This window comes from Oculina patagonica, chromosome 4, assembly GCF_052425735.1.
Source record: "Oculina patagonica isolate OP01 chromosome 4, crgOcupat, whole genome shotgun sequence".
In the NCBI taxonomy this organism is placed as follows: Eukaryota; Metazoa; Cnidaria; class Anthozoa; order Scleractinia; family Oculinidae; genus Oculina; species Oculina patagonica.
In genome coordinates this window covers 56,959,321-56,978,014 of record NC_135761.1, presented here as the reverse complement: position 1 = coordinate 56,978,014, position 18,694 = coordinate 56,959,321, and the positions used below count along the sequence as shown (strand labels likewise).

General features: G+C 37.8%; 1 protein-coding gene across 2 annotated transcripts; it reads right to left on the bottom strand.

The window, feature by feature from the left end:
* Positions 1–71: 71 nt before the first annotated feature.
* On the bottom strand, positions 72–18,694 carry LOC144650825 (phosphatidylinositol 3,4,5-trisphosphate 3-phosphatase and dual-specificity protein phosphatase PTEN-like). Of its 2 annotated transcripts, XM_078510585.1 has the most exons (11): positions 18,343–18,694; positions 17,943–18,054; positions 15,406–15,490; positions 14,407–14,451; positions 13,945–13,988; positions 12,622–12,752; positions 11,431–11,680; positions 10,345–10,403; positions 5,809–5,913; positions 5,163–5,357; positions 72–4,145 (listed from the first exon to the last, which is right to left on the bottom strand). In XM_078510585.1, the coding sequence occupies exons 2-11, from the start codon at positions 18,028–18,030 to the stop codon at positions 3,699–3,701; spliced, it is 1,449 nt and encodes a 482-aa protein (XP_078366711.1). In that variant the 5' UTR covers positions 18,031–18,054; positions 18,343–18,694; the 3' UTR covers positions 72–3,698. The 2 variants fall into 2 exon arrangements, with proteins under 2 accessions (XP_078366711.1, XP_078366712.1); XM_078510586.1 differs by lacking the exons at positions 17,943–18,054; positions 18,343–18,694 and adding an exon at positions 17,510–17,892.

The following is an 18,694-nucleotide window of genomic DNA, read 5'->3' as shown; positions in this document are numbered from 1 at the left end:
GGCAATAAATTTCTAAGTACACAACAATGGCCAAACTTTATCTGTCCCATTGTCAAGCAAAAATACCAATACCCTTTATCTTATCACTTTAATTTATTTTCAGTGGGTTTTAACATCACGAGTTGTTACAATAATCAAGTCTTTTAATGCAAAGTTTTATGAACATGCAGAGAGTTGATGAGAATGATGTGATTATTCAACTCGAGTATTCTTTCTTGATAAGTATCACCAAATTTCACGATTTTACAACAAGAGAACTGTAAGGCAGTAAGTAAGTACCGGTACTTTATATTTTGAGTGAGTATAAAAGGGTGACAGCCTCCAAATTTTCTGATAAACTGCATAAAATGAAAAAGAAATACTATTCCTGTTAGGGATGGACCTTTCTTTGGAGGGGGTGGGCAATTATACAAAAGAAGATTCTTGTACAAGAAAAGTAGGAGAATTAATCATGAATAATCATGCTCTTGCTGAAAAAATTCTTACTCAGAAGCGAATGCCCACCCCCACTCCTCCTCTCCCCCTCAAAAATTAAATGGCCTGTCCCTTACTAGCCTGCTTTGCTGGTGGGATTAGCGCAGCGCAAGAAAAAATGGCCGGCGAAGCACGTGTGCATGACTCAACTTCTCCCAATTTCCTCGTGGCACAGCGGCTCCATCTCTCTGCCGGTCGCCATAAACAAAGCACTCACACTCAGTTGCGAATCCCGCCAGTTACACAGGCTAGTCCCTTACCAAAAAATACTTCCATCTGTTGGTAAAAAAGAAAGTTACCTGCAGGGCAATGTGTTTTTTACTTACCCAGTGCAAAGGGCCATATTTAAACAATAGTAGAGTGTTTCTGTTGAGGAACTATTTAACAATTAGACGGCGAGCTCGAGGTTTCTATCGGCTGATAGTTGGCGAGGGGCGAAGCCCCGAGTCAACTATCAAAAGCCGGTAGAAACCGAGAGCGAGCCGTCTAATTGTGTTAGCATAACCCACTGACCGATCTATTAAACACAAAATATAGCTAGAGTTGATTTATTGAAGGTTTTGATTGATAAAATTCAGCGAAGACTAAGCGCGTGCTCCGAGAGCCTTCTACGGATCGATAGTAGGCACCTGTTTAGCCAATCAGATTGCGCGATTACCAATAGTAGGTCAGTGCGGTTATGCTAATAGCTGATAGTTGCCCTGTCGAAATTTGATGTTCTTAAAACAAATATTAGCCTGAGAAGCGAAGCAAACCAAATGCAACTCTAACTCTTTAGAAATTTGGTTAGTCCCATAGAAACCAGAGTTTATAAAATCTGTGTGACATATCGCCGTTAAGTGGAGACGTACAGACGTACGTTCTAATATTACAGTTATCAAGGCAGACTATAGTTTTGTACAGTTTTGTATTCTTGGGAAAAGATTAATCAAAGTTCCAACTTGAAAGCAAAACAAAGTATATCTGTCTGACAATATTTTTATAAATAATCTTTGACATACAAAAATAGATGACAAAAATAACAAACTGCTCTTTGTTTGACTGGTAATTAAAACAATTCAACAAAATTTCATATGAACCTTAATGCTTACTAGATGTACATAATGTACTTCACTAAAGCACGAAGATTTTGATTCATAAAACCACACCATCTACTTTGAACAAGAAATTAAAAAAAAATTATGCACAACATGAACTTCTTTCAATACACTTTCTATTCCAAATGTATTTTTAACTATTTGTGATAAACACGAGATTAAAAATTTATGGCAATGTGCCAATGAAATATTGGAAACTTTATACTCTACTTGTAGTACATGTAAGTTTATGCACCCTCCCCTCCCACGACACCTTAATTTCTGTTCTCTAGGTATAATTCATAGCTAGAAAAATATTTCAGCTTAGGGATAGAACATTTTTTAGGGGGACGGGTGGACAATTTTTCTGCGCAATATATTTGTTTTTCACCTTCAGGTTGTGTAAGATTTTTTTCTTGGGTCGTGAGCTTGTGCAAAAATTTTATTATTTTTAAGCATAAAAAATCAAAATAGTGTGCTTGCTTGATTTTTTTACCGGTGGCTCTCCTTGCACAATTTTTTTTCAGCCGTTTTTCCTGTGCAGGAATTTTTTGTCAAATTGCCCACCCTCACCCCCTCCAAAAAATAAAGGTCTATCCCTTAATTATATGAGCTCTTGCCCTCATCCCTTCACTTTCTTACCTCAAATCTGAGCAAAAATGATTGATAAGCTTTCATTATTAATTTTTTCAAAGGTACAGCTGTATTACCAACTTCCTTGTACTGACTGAAGTATAACGGCACCTTTCAATAACACAACTCTACTCAATCAACAGTTACATGTTTCCCTGTTGTCAATCACCTAAGCGAACACCTCAGAAAATACAAGTTCAGTCCAAAAGGTCACATCTGTCTGTTGTGGTTGGTAGAATTTGTCCCATTTTTTTGTTTTTTCAAGCCTCGTTGACTGTTGCCATAATTTTATGATGAGCAAAGGCAGTAAAGAACCTAGTTGTTGTTGGGTTTTGAACTTAGAGAGATGGCATTATCAAAAGGTGCAGTATTACACTGGCATACACATGTACACATACATGTTGATACATGTACATGTAACGTAAGTTAGATATGTAACAGTATGAAGTATCATAATCTGCACTTCCAAGACGGATAGTTTTCATCCCCAGGCTGGTAATAACTACTGAATTATACAAGCTTGTGTGCGAATAAAGTTTTTTACTCAGTGAAATAAAGAATTCTTTGGAACAAAATTAATAAAAAATAATGGCCTGCATCTACACGTAGGAACATACCCTAAATACAATTTCCTAACAACTGATTACTGAACAAAAATGACTGAGCTTAATACAGTACAGATGTACATGTACTGTAAGTTGTCATACTTTTGGTGACCATAAGTAAAGAATCTTAATCTATGTGTACTACAATGTACATGAATAACTACTGGAATCCCAATTTCTCAAGCCTCTAATGGAAACAAAAATTGGTGCGAGAAATCAGGAGTTTTAAGCCTGCCGCACACTAGGGCAACTAGCTGAGCTAACCGCCTCGCGTGCCCGTTTGCTCAGCAGATTTCTCTTGTGTGCGGACATTTTTCGTGAGAATTTTGCCTTGCAAGGCCTTGAGGAAAATATCTATCGTGTTTGATATTTTTTGCCTAGAGAGGCAAAATCCTCAACGTGTGCGGGCGACGTGAGCAATTTGCTCAGCCAGAAATATCAACTGACCAATAAACACACGCAGAATTCTCACGTGATTCAACATGGCGGCTTCCAAATCAAACTTGCTAAGCACTTTCCTCACTGTCTGCGGTGAAATGTGCAGTGAGTAAATGGCTGAGCAAACAGGTACGTGAGGCGAATAGCTCAGCTAGTTGCTCTAGTGTGCGGCAGGCTTCAGAAACTGGGGCAAAATTTTAGTGTTGAGTGAGTGATTAAGCAAATCCAAGGGAAACAACCTTGGTTTGAGTTATTGGGAGGTTGGAGAAATCTGGATTCCACTGTAATATTATATTTTATTTTGTAACATCAATGTGATTTGTATATTGCTTGCTACAAACAGGAGAACTTCCCTCAAACCTATTCTCTGAAGACACAACAAAAAGATGCAGGTTTGTATTCCATCAGGCCAGATGATGCTTTTACCAGTAAAAACACATTCTGACATTAGCAACCTCCTCTTGTTTTGTTTTCAAACATATGTCGTTTGTGTTCCCAACATTGTTTCATTTTGAAAGGACTGCTCTTTTTGTGGTCCCAACGTTGATTCTTTTTGCGACGGTGACTGCTTTTTTTGTGGTTCCAATGTTGATTCTTTTTGCCACGGTGACTGCCCTTTTTGTGGTCCCAACGTCGATTCTTTTTGCAAGGACTCCGTTTTTTGTGGTCCCAATGTTGATTCTTTTTGCCACTGCTCTTTTAATTGTGATCCTATCATTGATTCTTTTTGCCATTCCTCCTCATCATCTGTATCAGAAAAATCATCTTCTTCATTATTTATAACATTGGCTATGTCCTCTCGGTCAAATGAATCCATGGAGCGGCTTTTTTTGTGCAATGTTTTAACTGCTGATTTCCTTGGCATTGACGCACTTGATGATGGAGCCATTGTTCCAACCTCCGAAAATATCACACGGACCTATGGCAGTAAGTCAGACAACAACTTAAGCTTACATGTACATGGTTTTCATATTTAATTTGAAATTTTGTAATTTGTATGGTTGTAGACACTATACATTCCACTTAAACGTAACAGAGATAATTATTACAGGATGATGGAACTACATCATTCAATAACAATATTGAAATGAATAAAATGATCCTCGCAGTGTGTTCAACTTCGCAATTAAGCAATTGCATATTTTAGGCTGAAAAAAAAAAATTCAGGCTAAAAAAAATGCTATTGCTTAAATTGCTAACACACTGGGAGGATCATTTCATTCATTTCATCATTTATCCGCAGTTCACTTATATACCTTTCATATATTAACTTTGTAATATTGACAATATTACTGTTGGCCAAAGTTGTTGCCATTCATACATACATAATGGGAGCAAGGGTCCTGTGAGACCTTAGCAGAGACCTCTCTTCATTTTGTCTATCTAAGGCCCCGTCCACACTGACCCGGGTAAATTTGAAAACGCATCCTTTTTTCTCTGGTTAGGCCAACCGTCCACACTGAAACGGCGTTTTCGGTCACTGAAAACGGGGCTTTTCAAAAACGCTCACCAATGAGCGTTTGGACTTGGAGCGTGAAATAGTGTATTTTTATATTTTATTGTAAATAATTTTAGAGGGCCACTGGTTTGTTAGTATTTTTTATGTTATTTTAGTGCTACCCCCGTTAAATAAAGACTTTACTTTTACTTTTACTTACTAATGAAGCGTATCGTTTTCAAATTTACCCGGGTTAATGTGGACGGAAAACATTTTACGTGGCGTTTTCAAATTTACCCGGGTCAGTGTGGACGGGGCCTAAAGAAGACAAATCCCAAATTCTACACTTTTTTGCATGACAGCTTTTTGCAAGAAATGAGAAGCATTTCCAGAGAAACAAGACAAATCTCACAAGGTGGTAACATACCTTTAAGCAGAACAGTCATGTAATGTTTTTGCCATAAAATTATATAGTTTTTATAATGCTTAGAATCTCACCCTAAAATCAGCAGTGTACATCTTTTCCTTCATGTCTTTGTGTGCTTTGTCAAGATCCTCCTTGCCAACATCAAAATAGCGCAAATCAGGATCACACTCAAATGTTCGAAGGGTTGGTTCATCCTCATAGATTTTCTCAGTATGAGCGGCTTGACTTACGAAGAATGTGTTAAACCAAAACTGGAACATTCTCTCCTGTTTAGAAAAAAATATATTACATCTGATAATAAATAGAACTGTTACAGTGAAGAAAGTAGAAATCAAAAATTAATATTCATTTAAAGGGAATCCTGGCTGAAAAACAAATAAGTTCTTACATGTATTACAAGTATACTAAATATTTCTTTTTAACCTGCCCTTGGGTTTTAAATCTATATCTCCGGGACTTAAATGTTCAAATACAAAGTAGTAACCTGCTCATCAACAATCATCAACAATGTAAAAATAAAAATTTATGCAAACTTTTTAACACTTCTTCCTCAGCACCATAGAAGAAGAAGAATCCTTTATTAAAAACTATAACACTTAGCAGTCCTTGGACTGAATTACGTGTATTGTTACATGTATTCATGGTGACTTTTTTTAGAGTAAAGAGTTAAAATAGCTTTACTTACAAAAAATCTCAGCCTTACAATGTACATCTCACCTTTTTGAACATGTCTTTGTGGAAGAACTCTATCCTGATATCGCCACAAATTGGAATTGGTTGGCTCAGCTCAAATGCAAATTCCCCCTTGTCGGATTTCTTTCCCTGTGAAATGAAAGAAATTTATTGACTTCAAAATCAAAACTATCTTGAGGTATGGTGTTTTTAAGGTAAAATTGTTTTACATAATTAAACATTTATGAACGCAACCACTCTTTTTACTGTTATGGGCGATTCCAGAAAATATTCATACCATACCATGGACGGCTTTCTGGAATTCCAAGGGCAAGGGGGGTTCTATTGAACTGGAATTCGAAGGCATGGGGGGATACTTACGATTGGAATTCCAAAGGCATGGGGGGAGTTCCAGATCTTGGATTTCCAGAGGGGAGAAACAAGAGTGCGTTCCTTGAAATGCTAATTTTGTGTACTACTAATTCGTAAATAAAGCACAAGTTGACGACCGCTTCGTGGAAGCATGATACAAGACAAGTATCGATCGATCAGGCATGTGTTTGCGTTCATTTACAAAAGAAAACTGATAAAATGTGGGTTGTACATCAAGCTCCAGAGGACTTAACATTGATGAATGTCTTATTCACTCTTTTTTTCTTGTCAAAACCGATCCACAAAATATTAAGTCCATTCAGTGGAATGCAAAACTCTTTTGCCACGCTTTGAGATGCCATTTTGAAGCACGTGGGATTGGGAGTGACTGCTGACCCTGAATGCTCAAATTCAAGATGGCAGATATGTCAGTGCACTCGATCGTATTATCTTCCAAGTGGCGAGTGTACACACATACATCACACAATATTCTTATTTTAATGTTCTGTACCAGTTTGGGGCAATGTAAAGTTAATGTAGGTTGTACTGTATCTGTTCAACAAAGGTTAGGAGAAAACTATCATAAAATTAATGACTCCCTTTGTTAAGGTATTAGAACTGCTATAAGGTCAAAAATAAACCATACCTAAAAACTCGCTCCTTTCAAAGATATTAATTAAGTTAACACAAATACAAGAGATGGGGGCTTCTTTTAGCTTAGAAGGGGAGAAAAAAAAGGCGAAAGTTGGTTGCTACCATCGCCATTTTGCGATGTTAATGATTAGCGCTCTGCCATCCAAGTTGATATGACCTCGCGTTGACAGCAATGTAACATGAATCAGCTTTACAACATGCGATCGTATCTACGCAGTTCGAGCGAAATTTTAGTAAAAGACGGCAAAATTATTTCGTATATCATCTTCAAATATAATTGGAAAGCATCGACTAAATCTATGCCTTTTGTTAAGCCTTCTAAAGCTCACAAAGAAGCTGTCTTGATATCCGACCCTCACAGAGCCCAGAGAAGACGCAGCATGAGTTCCGTAACGCAATTGCAAAATCTGGCGTTGCTATGTGTATCATATTTGTTTACGCCGCCATGTTTTCTCCAAAAGTAATCGGATAGCCTGCGTTGCAGGCGCCGTATAGTTTCTAGCGTGCGTATGGGAGAAACGCGAAAGGCGCAAGAGAGCCACGCGAGGAAAAAAATCGATATTTCCTCGCGCGGCCTTCTCGCGATCGCGCACTCTTTTAAACGCGCTAAAAAGTACACAGACGCCTGCTACGCAGGCTAATAATCAGAAAAATCCGTATTTTTTCGTGCTTGTTCGTGTAGCAATCATAACAATGCAGCCTTAAACACAATGAACAGCGGTCTACCTCTGAGAATTCAATATGGCGTCGAAAGAAACAAAGCGTTGAATGCACATTTCGCTGCTTACATTCGCTAATTTCGCCGCTGTAAACGACCGCCTCGAAAGGTACTTGCAATTTAAAGGTGTAGAATTGTCAGATCTCGGTGAAATTTGCACTGTTTATTTGTGTAATGTCGAGGAAACTGTGTGTGAATACCCGGAGCAGCCCAGACATTTTTGACAAAATTATGGCTGTTCAAAGTTGAGGCACACATAAAAATAATTAGAAGGCTCTATCTCCAGAAGTAAATGCTGGCATACTCCGGGTATTTGTAGGTAATTACACGTTTCTATCATAAATCGGCTCCAGTTGAAATTATCTCTGTATCTTTCAAAGGAAAGCCGTAAATCGGCAATCTTTAATTTTATGAGCCTGCGATTTAACCGCGAATTCACACCTAAGGTGTGAAAATTGACACCTCGAATATCATTTTCCTGAATGTCCAGGTCTTGTTTAATAAGCCTATGTAACTTTTATTTTGAAAAATTATTTAACGTTTGAGATATTAATTTTCAAATTGGACATGTTTATAGCAGTTCTACTACCTTAAAGATCAAGCTATCTGAAATAATTTGATGTAAAATACGCCAAATTGGGCGAATTTGCGAACCCTGCCGGGAATTCTAAAGGGCTTGACAAAAAATCCGAACGGGAGGCAGGCTGTTCATTAGGCATCGGAGATCGGAAAATTCTCCTTCTACTATAGGAAAATTCACTACCTGACGAGGGAATTCCAGTTAAATTTCACGCGAAAAAACGATATTGCACGAATCGCGAAGCGATGAGTGCGATATCGGTTTTTCAAGTGAAATTTAACGTGGAATTCACGAGTCAGGTAGTGGATTTTCCTTGAATCGCATAGCCTTTTTAGAATAGAAAAGAAAATCCGATTAATTTTTTTGTTTATGGCTGAATGTTGCAATTTTTAACGCGCGCTCAGGAAGCCAGTCCAAATCAACTGTCATGAGCCAGCGAATCGGAGTCAAGCTAAAATCGATCACAAAACTTCATTTGAATCTCGCGGTTGACACTGAGCCATCGTTATTCAACGGTCCACACAAGCTTTAATTTTTACCATTTTAATGACGGAATGGTAGTATTTTACAGAACATTCTTGTTTTTCGAACATCTATTTCAAGTTTTCGTCTCATCAGCACAAGACAAACTTATGAAATCTCTTATCTCTTTGGCCTGAAAGAAGTAGACAACACGCATCCACAGTGAAAAGAAAAGCACTGAACATTCAACAACGTCAACTAAAGGTTTGAAGGAGGCATGGATCGATGAAGTAAGTACCTTGAAATAACTAAACAATTAAAAATTGACATTTATAAGTTAAATGTCTAAGTCCATCACAGACAATTTCTTTGAAAAAGCAAGGCTGCTTTTGAAAAACCCGCTATTAGCGGGTCGCTTCACAAGTACATTAGTTTGCTTGTTCACTGTGTGTATGTTTCGTTGATTTCCAGAAACCGCTTTTTGCATCGTGAGTATCAGTTAAAAAATGTAAGAAGTCATACTTCATCGAAAGTTTGGACCTTTTTACTGCGTAAGAAATTCTATAAAACTTTCTTTTGTTTTTATCGAGTTTACAGCACGCAGTAACTTAATTGTCATTGTTTTCTTTTGTTTCCTGTAGATTTTTAATATTGTACGAACACGGCATTACTATCAAAACCGGTCTACTTAGTATTACTTCAACAAAAAAGACAGCTGTTCTTTTACACGAAAAAATTGTAGTATTACCTTATTATAGGAATATAACGAGGCATTTTAACAACACGAACAAAATTTACGCGTAATAAAATTAACGCTAATTTAGGAAAAGTTCTGGTGCTTATAGTTAAAAAGTTAACATACATAAAATTAACGCAAATTTTTGAAATTCGCGTTAATAACATGTATCGTTAATTTCCTATAATAAGGTATTTTCTTTTAGCGAACGTTTCTGCAGTGGTCGTGTAAACGTAACTACTATTTACTCGTGAGTTTGTCCATACGGTATGGACATTTTTATTTTCCGTTTCACTCATGCGGTGAAAGAAAATGTTTAACCGCTGCTCGTAAAAAAAGTCATAATTGAAATGAAAACAAGGAAAATCTTCTGCTTCCTCACTTCTGTCAGGTTTTTGCTTTGTAAAAGGAAAAAATAGTTTTGAAAACATAATCGATTCCAAATTTGCATACGTTGCTATGTGAAGCTACGCATTGCTACGGTGTAATATTAGTCAACCTCGCTTTCAAGTCGCAATTCCACTCTGAATACCTCGCCTCGATAACCAATCAGATGGCGAGAATTCTCGTAGCTATGCGATTCTACGTAGAAATCTCCGACAAAAAATCCTACAAAGATGCGGAACCTTTAAAAATCATTCTTCGGTTACTGTTCACTATTCTCCTGCTACTACAATTCTTAATGAAAACCCTGGGGAGAGCGAGAGGGACACCCCCTTTTTGTTAAGACACCCACAAAGTCCTGAAACCAAAGGACCCCCTCTAGTACCTATCCTTAATATCTGGTGGAAAATGATGTCACAACGTGTATGTACATCAAACTATCCATTTGGCTAAAGTAGACACGCTGATCTAATTTTAATAATGTCTTTGTTGTAACAATATTTATCAAGACATTCTGATCGCTACATGTTCATGATGATTTTCTTTATTATTGACGACTCTTTGCATGACAGCTTATTGACCTAATATTATTATTTTGTTAGGAGAAGCTAGAGGCGAATCAACAGGTATTGACGGCTGCATTAAACACAGTGGCCAGTTAATAATGGGACATACCTCATTAACTTTAGACTGATACAACTTGACCTTTTGTTGCCAAATGACGTAATAGGGATCTGAAAGCAGCACAAGTATTATTGCGTTAACGGTATGGACAAAAATAATTTATAAAGCTTATTGCACTTATGAATAAAAACCAAACCTTCAGAGATACCATAAACTGCTTTCTAGTTTTGAGAGAAGGCTATAATATATCAGTCACACAAATGACTGCAGTTTATGTGTAGTTCGCAGCCAACTGTTACAGAAAAGGAATTTATCTGTATTGCATGATACAATGTAAAAACTTGATCTGAAATTGTATCATGCTGAGCGTGTGTTTCTCTATATGTGTAGACTTGTCACTAAGTTTTGGAGTAGACCTGTGACTTTATAGTTGCAGTAGCTGGCTCAGTGACTTTTGTCATCTTTTCCAAAAGAATCCAAGAAATAGCCTAGCAGAGTATAAGAGCCAGCCAAGATCACAAAGTAGATGGTGACTTATGCTGGCAGCTAGCTACTTTTGACAACCCTGCTACATGTGGAAACACAAAAGTAGCTTGAGTTGTTTATACACATCATAAGAATCGCTCAAGCAGCCAAATAGAACATACAGTAGAACCTCGGTAACTCGAACTCAGATAACTCGAACAACCCCGCTAACTCGAACAAACTTCCATTTCCCTTGGATTTGAACCCACTTTTCAGTCTTATTCAATCGACCCCGATAACTCGAAACCCCGCTAACTCGAACTGTTTTTCGTTTCCCTTCAGAGTTCGAGTTAGCCGGGTTCTACTGTACATTTAAATAATTTAAATAGGCAATTTTCAGTTTTTTCTTGCAGCATTTCCTAAAAGAAGTGGAAAATATTTACTGCTTGTTTCTATCAAGAATCACTTGTAGAAAGTTTGGAAAACTAGAAAAAAACTGTCAATGGAAACATTTGCGTATGGCTCATGTTCCCACAGCATTTCTCATTCTTGCAAACCTCTACTTATTAATATGTTTCTTTAACTTGACAGAAACAGAGGAATGTAATTATTTCCTGCCAAGAAAACCCTGCTCTGCACACCAATCACAATAATCAATAACAAAGCACTTACTGCAGGCAAAGTTTTGGAAAGTGCTCTCAGAGAGCAATTCAAAACCCTTGAGTAGTACCATCGTCCGTGTGTATTTCAGTCGATGTCTTAGCAGATGATTGTAATACAGAACATATCTCCGCTGACTGGGAATCGTAACACCTTTAGCATTTCTTGTTCTCGCATCTCCATAATACTTCAAGGCATCCTTACTTTCCTTAAAGTGGTGGTTGTGAAGCAAGTAGGCACAAATCATCACACCTGTCCTTCCCTTTGGAAGTGATGTAAAAATACAATCATTATTTTATAAGTTAGCTAGAGTTTAGTTGAAATCTTATTGTGGTTTTCAGTGAGATTCAACTTCTGAAATTCAATCCTCAACCAACAGTTTACCCTTTTTGCTGCCGTTAATCATCTTACACACCTCTCGGGAAACAAAGGTTCACTTCAACTGGGTCAAAAGGTCACATCTGTCAGATATGATTGGTAGATTTCAATCCATTTTGTTTGTTTTTGTTTTTCAAGGTTCATTGGCTGTAGCCATAATTATGATTGACAGCAGCAAAAAACACAATCATCAGTTGGGTTTTGAATTTCAGAGTTTGTATGCATGAATCACTGAAAGCTGCAATAAACAGAAGTAAGGACAAAGTTCAGGATTATGATTAACCTTTGCAGTTTTCAAAGTGCTCCGATTTTTAGAGCAAGGGGGGACTCTCTATAATGGACTGTGAGCTGGAAGTACATAAAAGAAACCTTAAAAGTACAGAAAAGGGTTGGGAAAATTGTCATTTTTAATAATTATTATAGGTATCAAAAGACCTTTCAGTAAGTTTATTTCAAGGGTACATAGAAAAAAGATGCAGTATATCTACTGTGAATGTTTAGTTGAATGTTGACAATAGTTACCATATTCTTACTAATTTTTGCGATTTTCACGATTTCAAAAAAACATTTAACGTGCAAAAATTAGTACCATATTATACATCTAAACAATAAAAAATTTAAATGTTTGGAACTGCAACTTCTTCCTTTAAAAATATCTTTCCATCTTGTTTTTTACTAGCACCCTTCCTCTGATTGTTTAGTTGTTTATTTCTTACTTTTTTCATACCCTGGCTTTCAAGTCAACAATAACTTTTTGTGAAGCTAAAATATTACTTGACTCATATGCTGTGCATTACTATACACTATGCAGCATATATACGTTACCTTGCCAGCTTTACAGTGAATAAAAGCTACATTTTTCTCACTTTCATTCAGAAACTCATCCACATCATCACAGAAGGGCTTAATCAGCTCAAATGGAGGTGCATTGTGGTCGTCAAAGGGATAAGTAGCAACTAAGCGAAATGGAAAAAAGTGTCACTAAACCAGGGCTTTGAATTTATTTGAAGTTGGTGGCTGCCCTTGTGCAGCATACCCACCCCATGCAACGTCATTAGAATTTTCAAAGGGGAAGGGGTCTCAGGAGCTAGATATAAGAGGTATATAGCTAAACTGGAAATTCTGACAGGGAAGGGAGAAAAATTTGTCATGTTGCTTAGCAACTTCTGGGACAAAAATCCCAGGCGCAGCCACTTCTTGGAGAAGTGATGTCACCATGAACTGGCACTTGTTCCCTCGACTATGTACTGGTAGTATCACAGGGGGCCCATACAAGTGGCGTGACTGTTTGTATGTTCGAAATATAAAGAAATGTATGGGAATTTTGAAAGGGTCTTATGATCGAAAAATAAATTCGAGTAATGTCTATGTTTAAGGTCAAAATAAACGTTAACTTACCTCAACTGTTGTATTTTGTCATTTCTGCAGCTCAAAATGGCGAATTTGGGATTTGAGGGTTTTGCGTTGACTGTTGCTTCACGTAATAAGAAGAGAACAAGGGTGGAAAGCTCGATTTCGACCGCTCCAGCGCCAAGCCGATTTTCAGCCAGAAATCGGAATCGCCAGGCTTGCTGATCAAACACCAGGTAAACTGAAAGGTTGAAGCTTCTTCTCGGCGCTTTCAATCGAAAATCCATTCAAAATCCAAGCGCTAATCGCCGAATAATTTTCGAGAAATGCAGCTTTCGAAGCGACCAGAAACCGGGGACGTGATTTAGTGTTCCAGTCACGCTGTTTCCTCCGGCATTGTTTACCATTATCCAATCAGCGCAGAGCAAACAGTGTGACGGTTGCTCACTGGAACACTAAATCACGTTGAGAACAAGGGCTGAAAACAGTTGAGGTAAGTTAACGTTTATTTTGACCTTAAACATAGACATTATTCGAATTTATTTTTCGATCATAAGACCCTTTCAAAATTCCCATACATTTCTTTATATTTCGAACATACAAACAGTCACGCCGCTTGTATGGGCCCCCTGTGGTAGTATAGACACTGTATGTTCATGTAGGTATTAAAATAATTATTATGAAACTACCAAGAGTAAAAAACCAGACCAAAAAGGAATGTAAACTACTGAAATACAGGTAAATCTGCATAATGACAAGAGCTTCCAAATAATATTAAAATAGTTGTTCTAGACTTACCTCTGTTATTAAACTTGGCAGGATCATAATGTCGTTCTGAACACCTAAACAGACAAAGCAAAAAGTGAGTAAAAATGTTAGTAGGCCGTCAATCCCACGGGATTACGTACAGAGTTGTACCCTGGGTGTCTCTCCAGGAACAGTGTCTGTTGTGACAGTGAAGTCAGATGCAGGAGTAGCAGTCTGTATGTTGTGCTGGGTTGGCTGACAAATGAAATACCGACCTTGATGCTGATGAAGGGCTAGCTAATGCTTGAAATGTAAGCTTCTCAAATTTGCTACAGTAGTTTATTTACCTTTATCAACTTCCAGTTGATAATCAACTAAGTACATGTACGATGTAGTAAAGATACACATGCATGATAAACCAAAGAAAATCATTGAAAATTTTACTTGACCAAACAATGAACAGAATTAAAACATCAATTCAATTCAACTTGGCCAAAATGCATTGTCACTTACAAGTTGTATATTTTGTAGTGATCTTTATGTCTTGTTTCTAAAAACCTGCCAATAGAAAAGTATTTCAGATATACCATTGGTGACAATAAAATAATAATAATAATAATAATAATAATACATGAATTTAACAACAAATAAGAAGTCCCAAGTTCCAAATTAAACTTTCACTGTTTTTGCAGGAGATGTGCTAGCAGAATAGTCAGATGACCAGTAACTTGAAACTGGGCAGTTACCCATGATAAATGACCATGCAACCTAGGGGAAGGGGGAGGGGGAGGAGGCCTCCTGACTGAATGTTTCATCCCAAAACAACTGTAGTGGATGACAAAGGACTGTTACATGTTACCGTATTTTTAAAAAAGAGACACTGAATGATAAAAAAAGAGAGGCAAAACCTGTTTAGTTATAAAACTGTGGCCCACACTGGTTTTATTAACCTCTGAATGAACAGTACACAAAGAAGACTCTAAATTATAGAATACTGTAATTCCTCGCGAAGCGAGGCCAAAGGCTGAGCGTAGCGGGGTGTATAATTTTGTCCCTCAAAGGGATCAGGCGGGATGAAATCTCGTGTGGAGTTTACGATCATATAGGCGTAGGCTTCGAATCCTCCTGCCGTTCGTTCTTCTTTTTTTTTTATGCCATCAAATAAATGTCCAAAATGCGACTATCCAATAATTTGTCGATGATTTTGAAAATAGCCTGCGCTTCCCAACGCTTTATACCTCTTTACGAACCAGAAAAAGCCACCATCTTTAAAGCGGAGTAGACCCTGGGAACGAGGGTGTCGCGGCCATGCCCGTTGAAATAAAATTTCTAACAAAATATCTTCCTGCCTACTGTGGAAAATTGAATATGTACAATTGAATTAATGTTCAACTTCAAATAATCCACTCCTTATTTATAACACCCCCCCCCTCCCCAACCCAGAGCTTCGCGAGACCCTGCGAGTCACGTATTACTAGTAATAAGTGTACACCCATGTAAATAATTCATTACCTTATGACTTCTTCAATGTGGTTTCTGTAGACGCCTTCAAGATTGTCTGAAGGGAAACCCATTGCCACTATATTGGGTTTAATATCTTTGAAAAATGCAAGTCAAAGAAAAATTAATTCTGCCTTATCTTAAACATGCTTAACTTGGAAGAGAAGTACCCTTTTACAGTACTCTCACTCAACTTGTAAGAAAAGGAGACTATCAAATTGTGAACTTTCTGTAAATTATCCAACAACCTGAAATGTACTTAGTAGGTAGAAACTGGTTTCGTTCATTCTATGAGGAGAATATATAAATTTCTTTTCACTATAAATAAAAGATAGAGACTGTATGGACAGTTACTCGAGTTCACGCACAAGGCGATCATCAGACACAATCTTGCTCATCAGCAAAGCTACGTCTATCCCCAGCAGCATCTAAGAGATTTGCCACACTTTAACGTAGTTGCATCATGCATGTACATGTATGTGAACTTGCACCCAAAAGACTCCTATGACTTAGTGATAGAGCATTCAACTGAGTGCAGAGCTCTGACTCGTGATGTACAACTTGTTACAAAACTTAGTGGCTGATTGCTTAGGGACTAGGCTCGATTTCCAGCCACCTTTTCAGGAAAATGAGCCCGCGGTCATCCCCCCCCCCCCCGAAATCCAACCTACTTAGAGACATGGCAATCTCCTAGTTTTTGATTTTATTAGGTTGGCATCTCTGATAATTACAGACTGATTCAGTCCAATCCATACAATGCCATGTTAATTCTCATACTGCAGGCTGCAAATAATTTTTTTCACTTGAAAGGACATATGTCCTACTAAGACACCATCTTGGTTGGACAAAACAGAATTGTCATCAGACAGATTTTTATTCATCGTTGCCACAAAACGATTTACGATCAAAAAACTGTCTGAACATCATGTCCGACCACACTTGGGATTTCGTCGGACATTAGCCAATTTTGGTCGGCCAATGTCCGATGACCCACTGTTATTTGCAGCACTGTATTGCCTTTTATACCATGCCATAGAAAATACAGCCAATCAGAATAGAGGAAAGCCGTTGTATATTCGACGGTATTCAACCCAACCTTCCCATAGTGCGCTGCGACTGTATTCTCGACGAAATTTAGTAAGCGTTTTTTCTATGGCATGGTATAAAATAGTTACACAACACTTTCTCGTGGTATACTATGGAATATCCCACTTGTCACTTGTATTTTCTTGGCATACACACTCGCCTAAAGGCTCGTGTGTATACCGAGAAAATACAAGTGACTCGTGGGATATTCCATAGTATACCACTCGAAAGCGTTGCATAACTAGTATGTATTTGTTAGAGTCATATCAGACTGTTATGTTGTGATGTTACTCAGTAATATTCATATTGGTCTCACTTTAACTATCAAATTGTCACTGAAAATTGCATAGGAATCCAACACTGAAGCTTGTTCAACAATGAAAAATTAAAATTGTAGTTATTTAAATTACTAATCAAATCTTCAAAAAATGTCAATACGTACTGAATTCTTAATTTAGTACCAGAGGATTTTTACTTGAACGCTTTTGAGTTGTGAAAAAGCTCTACAACGGAAGCCGGAAGCTTTTGATAACCTTAGAAACAAAACAACTTGTTCAGTACTGTCTCCAAGCTGTGCCCAAAATGGTAAATATGCTAAAACGAAACAGCGATTTTATGAATTAATAAGGTAAATTAATCGTTCATCAAAACTTCTCAGATGTAAGAAGGAACGCCAACGGGTTTGATTGCAACCTAAATAAACTTTGAGATGCAGCCCCTGGCTTGGTCACAGAAGAACAGAGATTAAAATTGTCTAACACAAAATCGCTAACTGCTCAGAGGGAATAATTTGACACGACTGTATTTGAAATCGCATCATGATACATAAGGTTTAACCGCCCACAACCAGAACAAGGAAGATTTCGGAAGGAACAGCGATCTCTTGACTCATTTAACTTAATTTCCCAACCGGTTTTGCTAAACCTTGCAACGCACAAACCAACGAATATGTTTATGCAATTATGTTCTCACTGTTAAAACTTAAGTATATAACACCGGGGGAAAGTATAAGTTATGCAAACAAGGATACATGTTAAATCTAGATCAAACCCATCTTCTTGAAACCGTCGTTTCTTCTTGCTAACGAGAGCTTTAAAGTAAGACATCTCCACTACGTTTCAACAGCGACTCCAGGGGTGCCTTCGATCGAACGACTCACAAAATCTCTTTTAAAACTGACTTCTATGCTTCACGTGTAGCTGTTTCTCCTCTGACGCATACTCTAATAATTCCTCTACGGATTTGTTTGTCTGGAACTGTAAAGCTCCCCCGCACACTACAGCAAAAAGACTAAATACAGTTCCACATTTTACAAGCAGTCCGCCATATTTGCCGCATGCCGAAGGACCTTTGCCCAAATATGGTCGTAAAGAGGGAAAACTGGGCGAGAGTCCCGTAAGCCCTCGATTATTTCCCGATTGAATCCCGAATTTAATTTTACCGTGATATTTTACAAAGGATACATGTTAGATCGAGATCAAATCCATCCTCAGTGTAGCGGATTTTCTCTTTGCTTACGCAGCGTCTAAGAAATTCGAAAATGAATCGCATCCTTAATTTATGACGGCATCATTGCTGAAAAAAAAGTGAAATTCATAAGACAACCCTAAATCAAATATGTATTCAATATCTAAAACACATACAGCCAAAACAGCTGAAGGAAAAAACAGGCTTGAGCAGGAAAAGGAAGTCTCTATCGCCTGGTCACGCTGATAAGGATAACTGATAACTTTTCCGTAGTGAAGTGGACCAATTAACACCACGAATTTATTTCAGTTAGTCATATTTGACCGACAAGTCAGATAACGCAAGCCGGAATTTGCCAATGTGCTGAAGCATAATATCCTATGTTACAGTACACACCTTTGATGTTCAGCGAAGTCCAGCTGCTAATCGGTAAATTCTCCCCAGCCTCAATTTTCCAGACGTTTTGCCTGTGGATTATTTTCTTGAACTCTAGATAAACTTTAATATGTTTTTGCCGATGAGCAGCGTATCTTCCGCCAGGCTGTTAAATCAAAAATACACTTTTCTTTTTTCTTTTTCCACGACGTTGCAGTGCAGTCACGCTTAAACGTGTGCGGATAAGCCAGGTTTAGAGGCACCCGAGCCTACCTCGCTCACAACTATTTGTATAAAACTTGAACTGTACTCAGAAGGTCGCGTTATTTTAAGACTTCTGATTTTATATCGCTCTTTCCGCAGATGTTCTAGA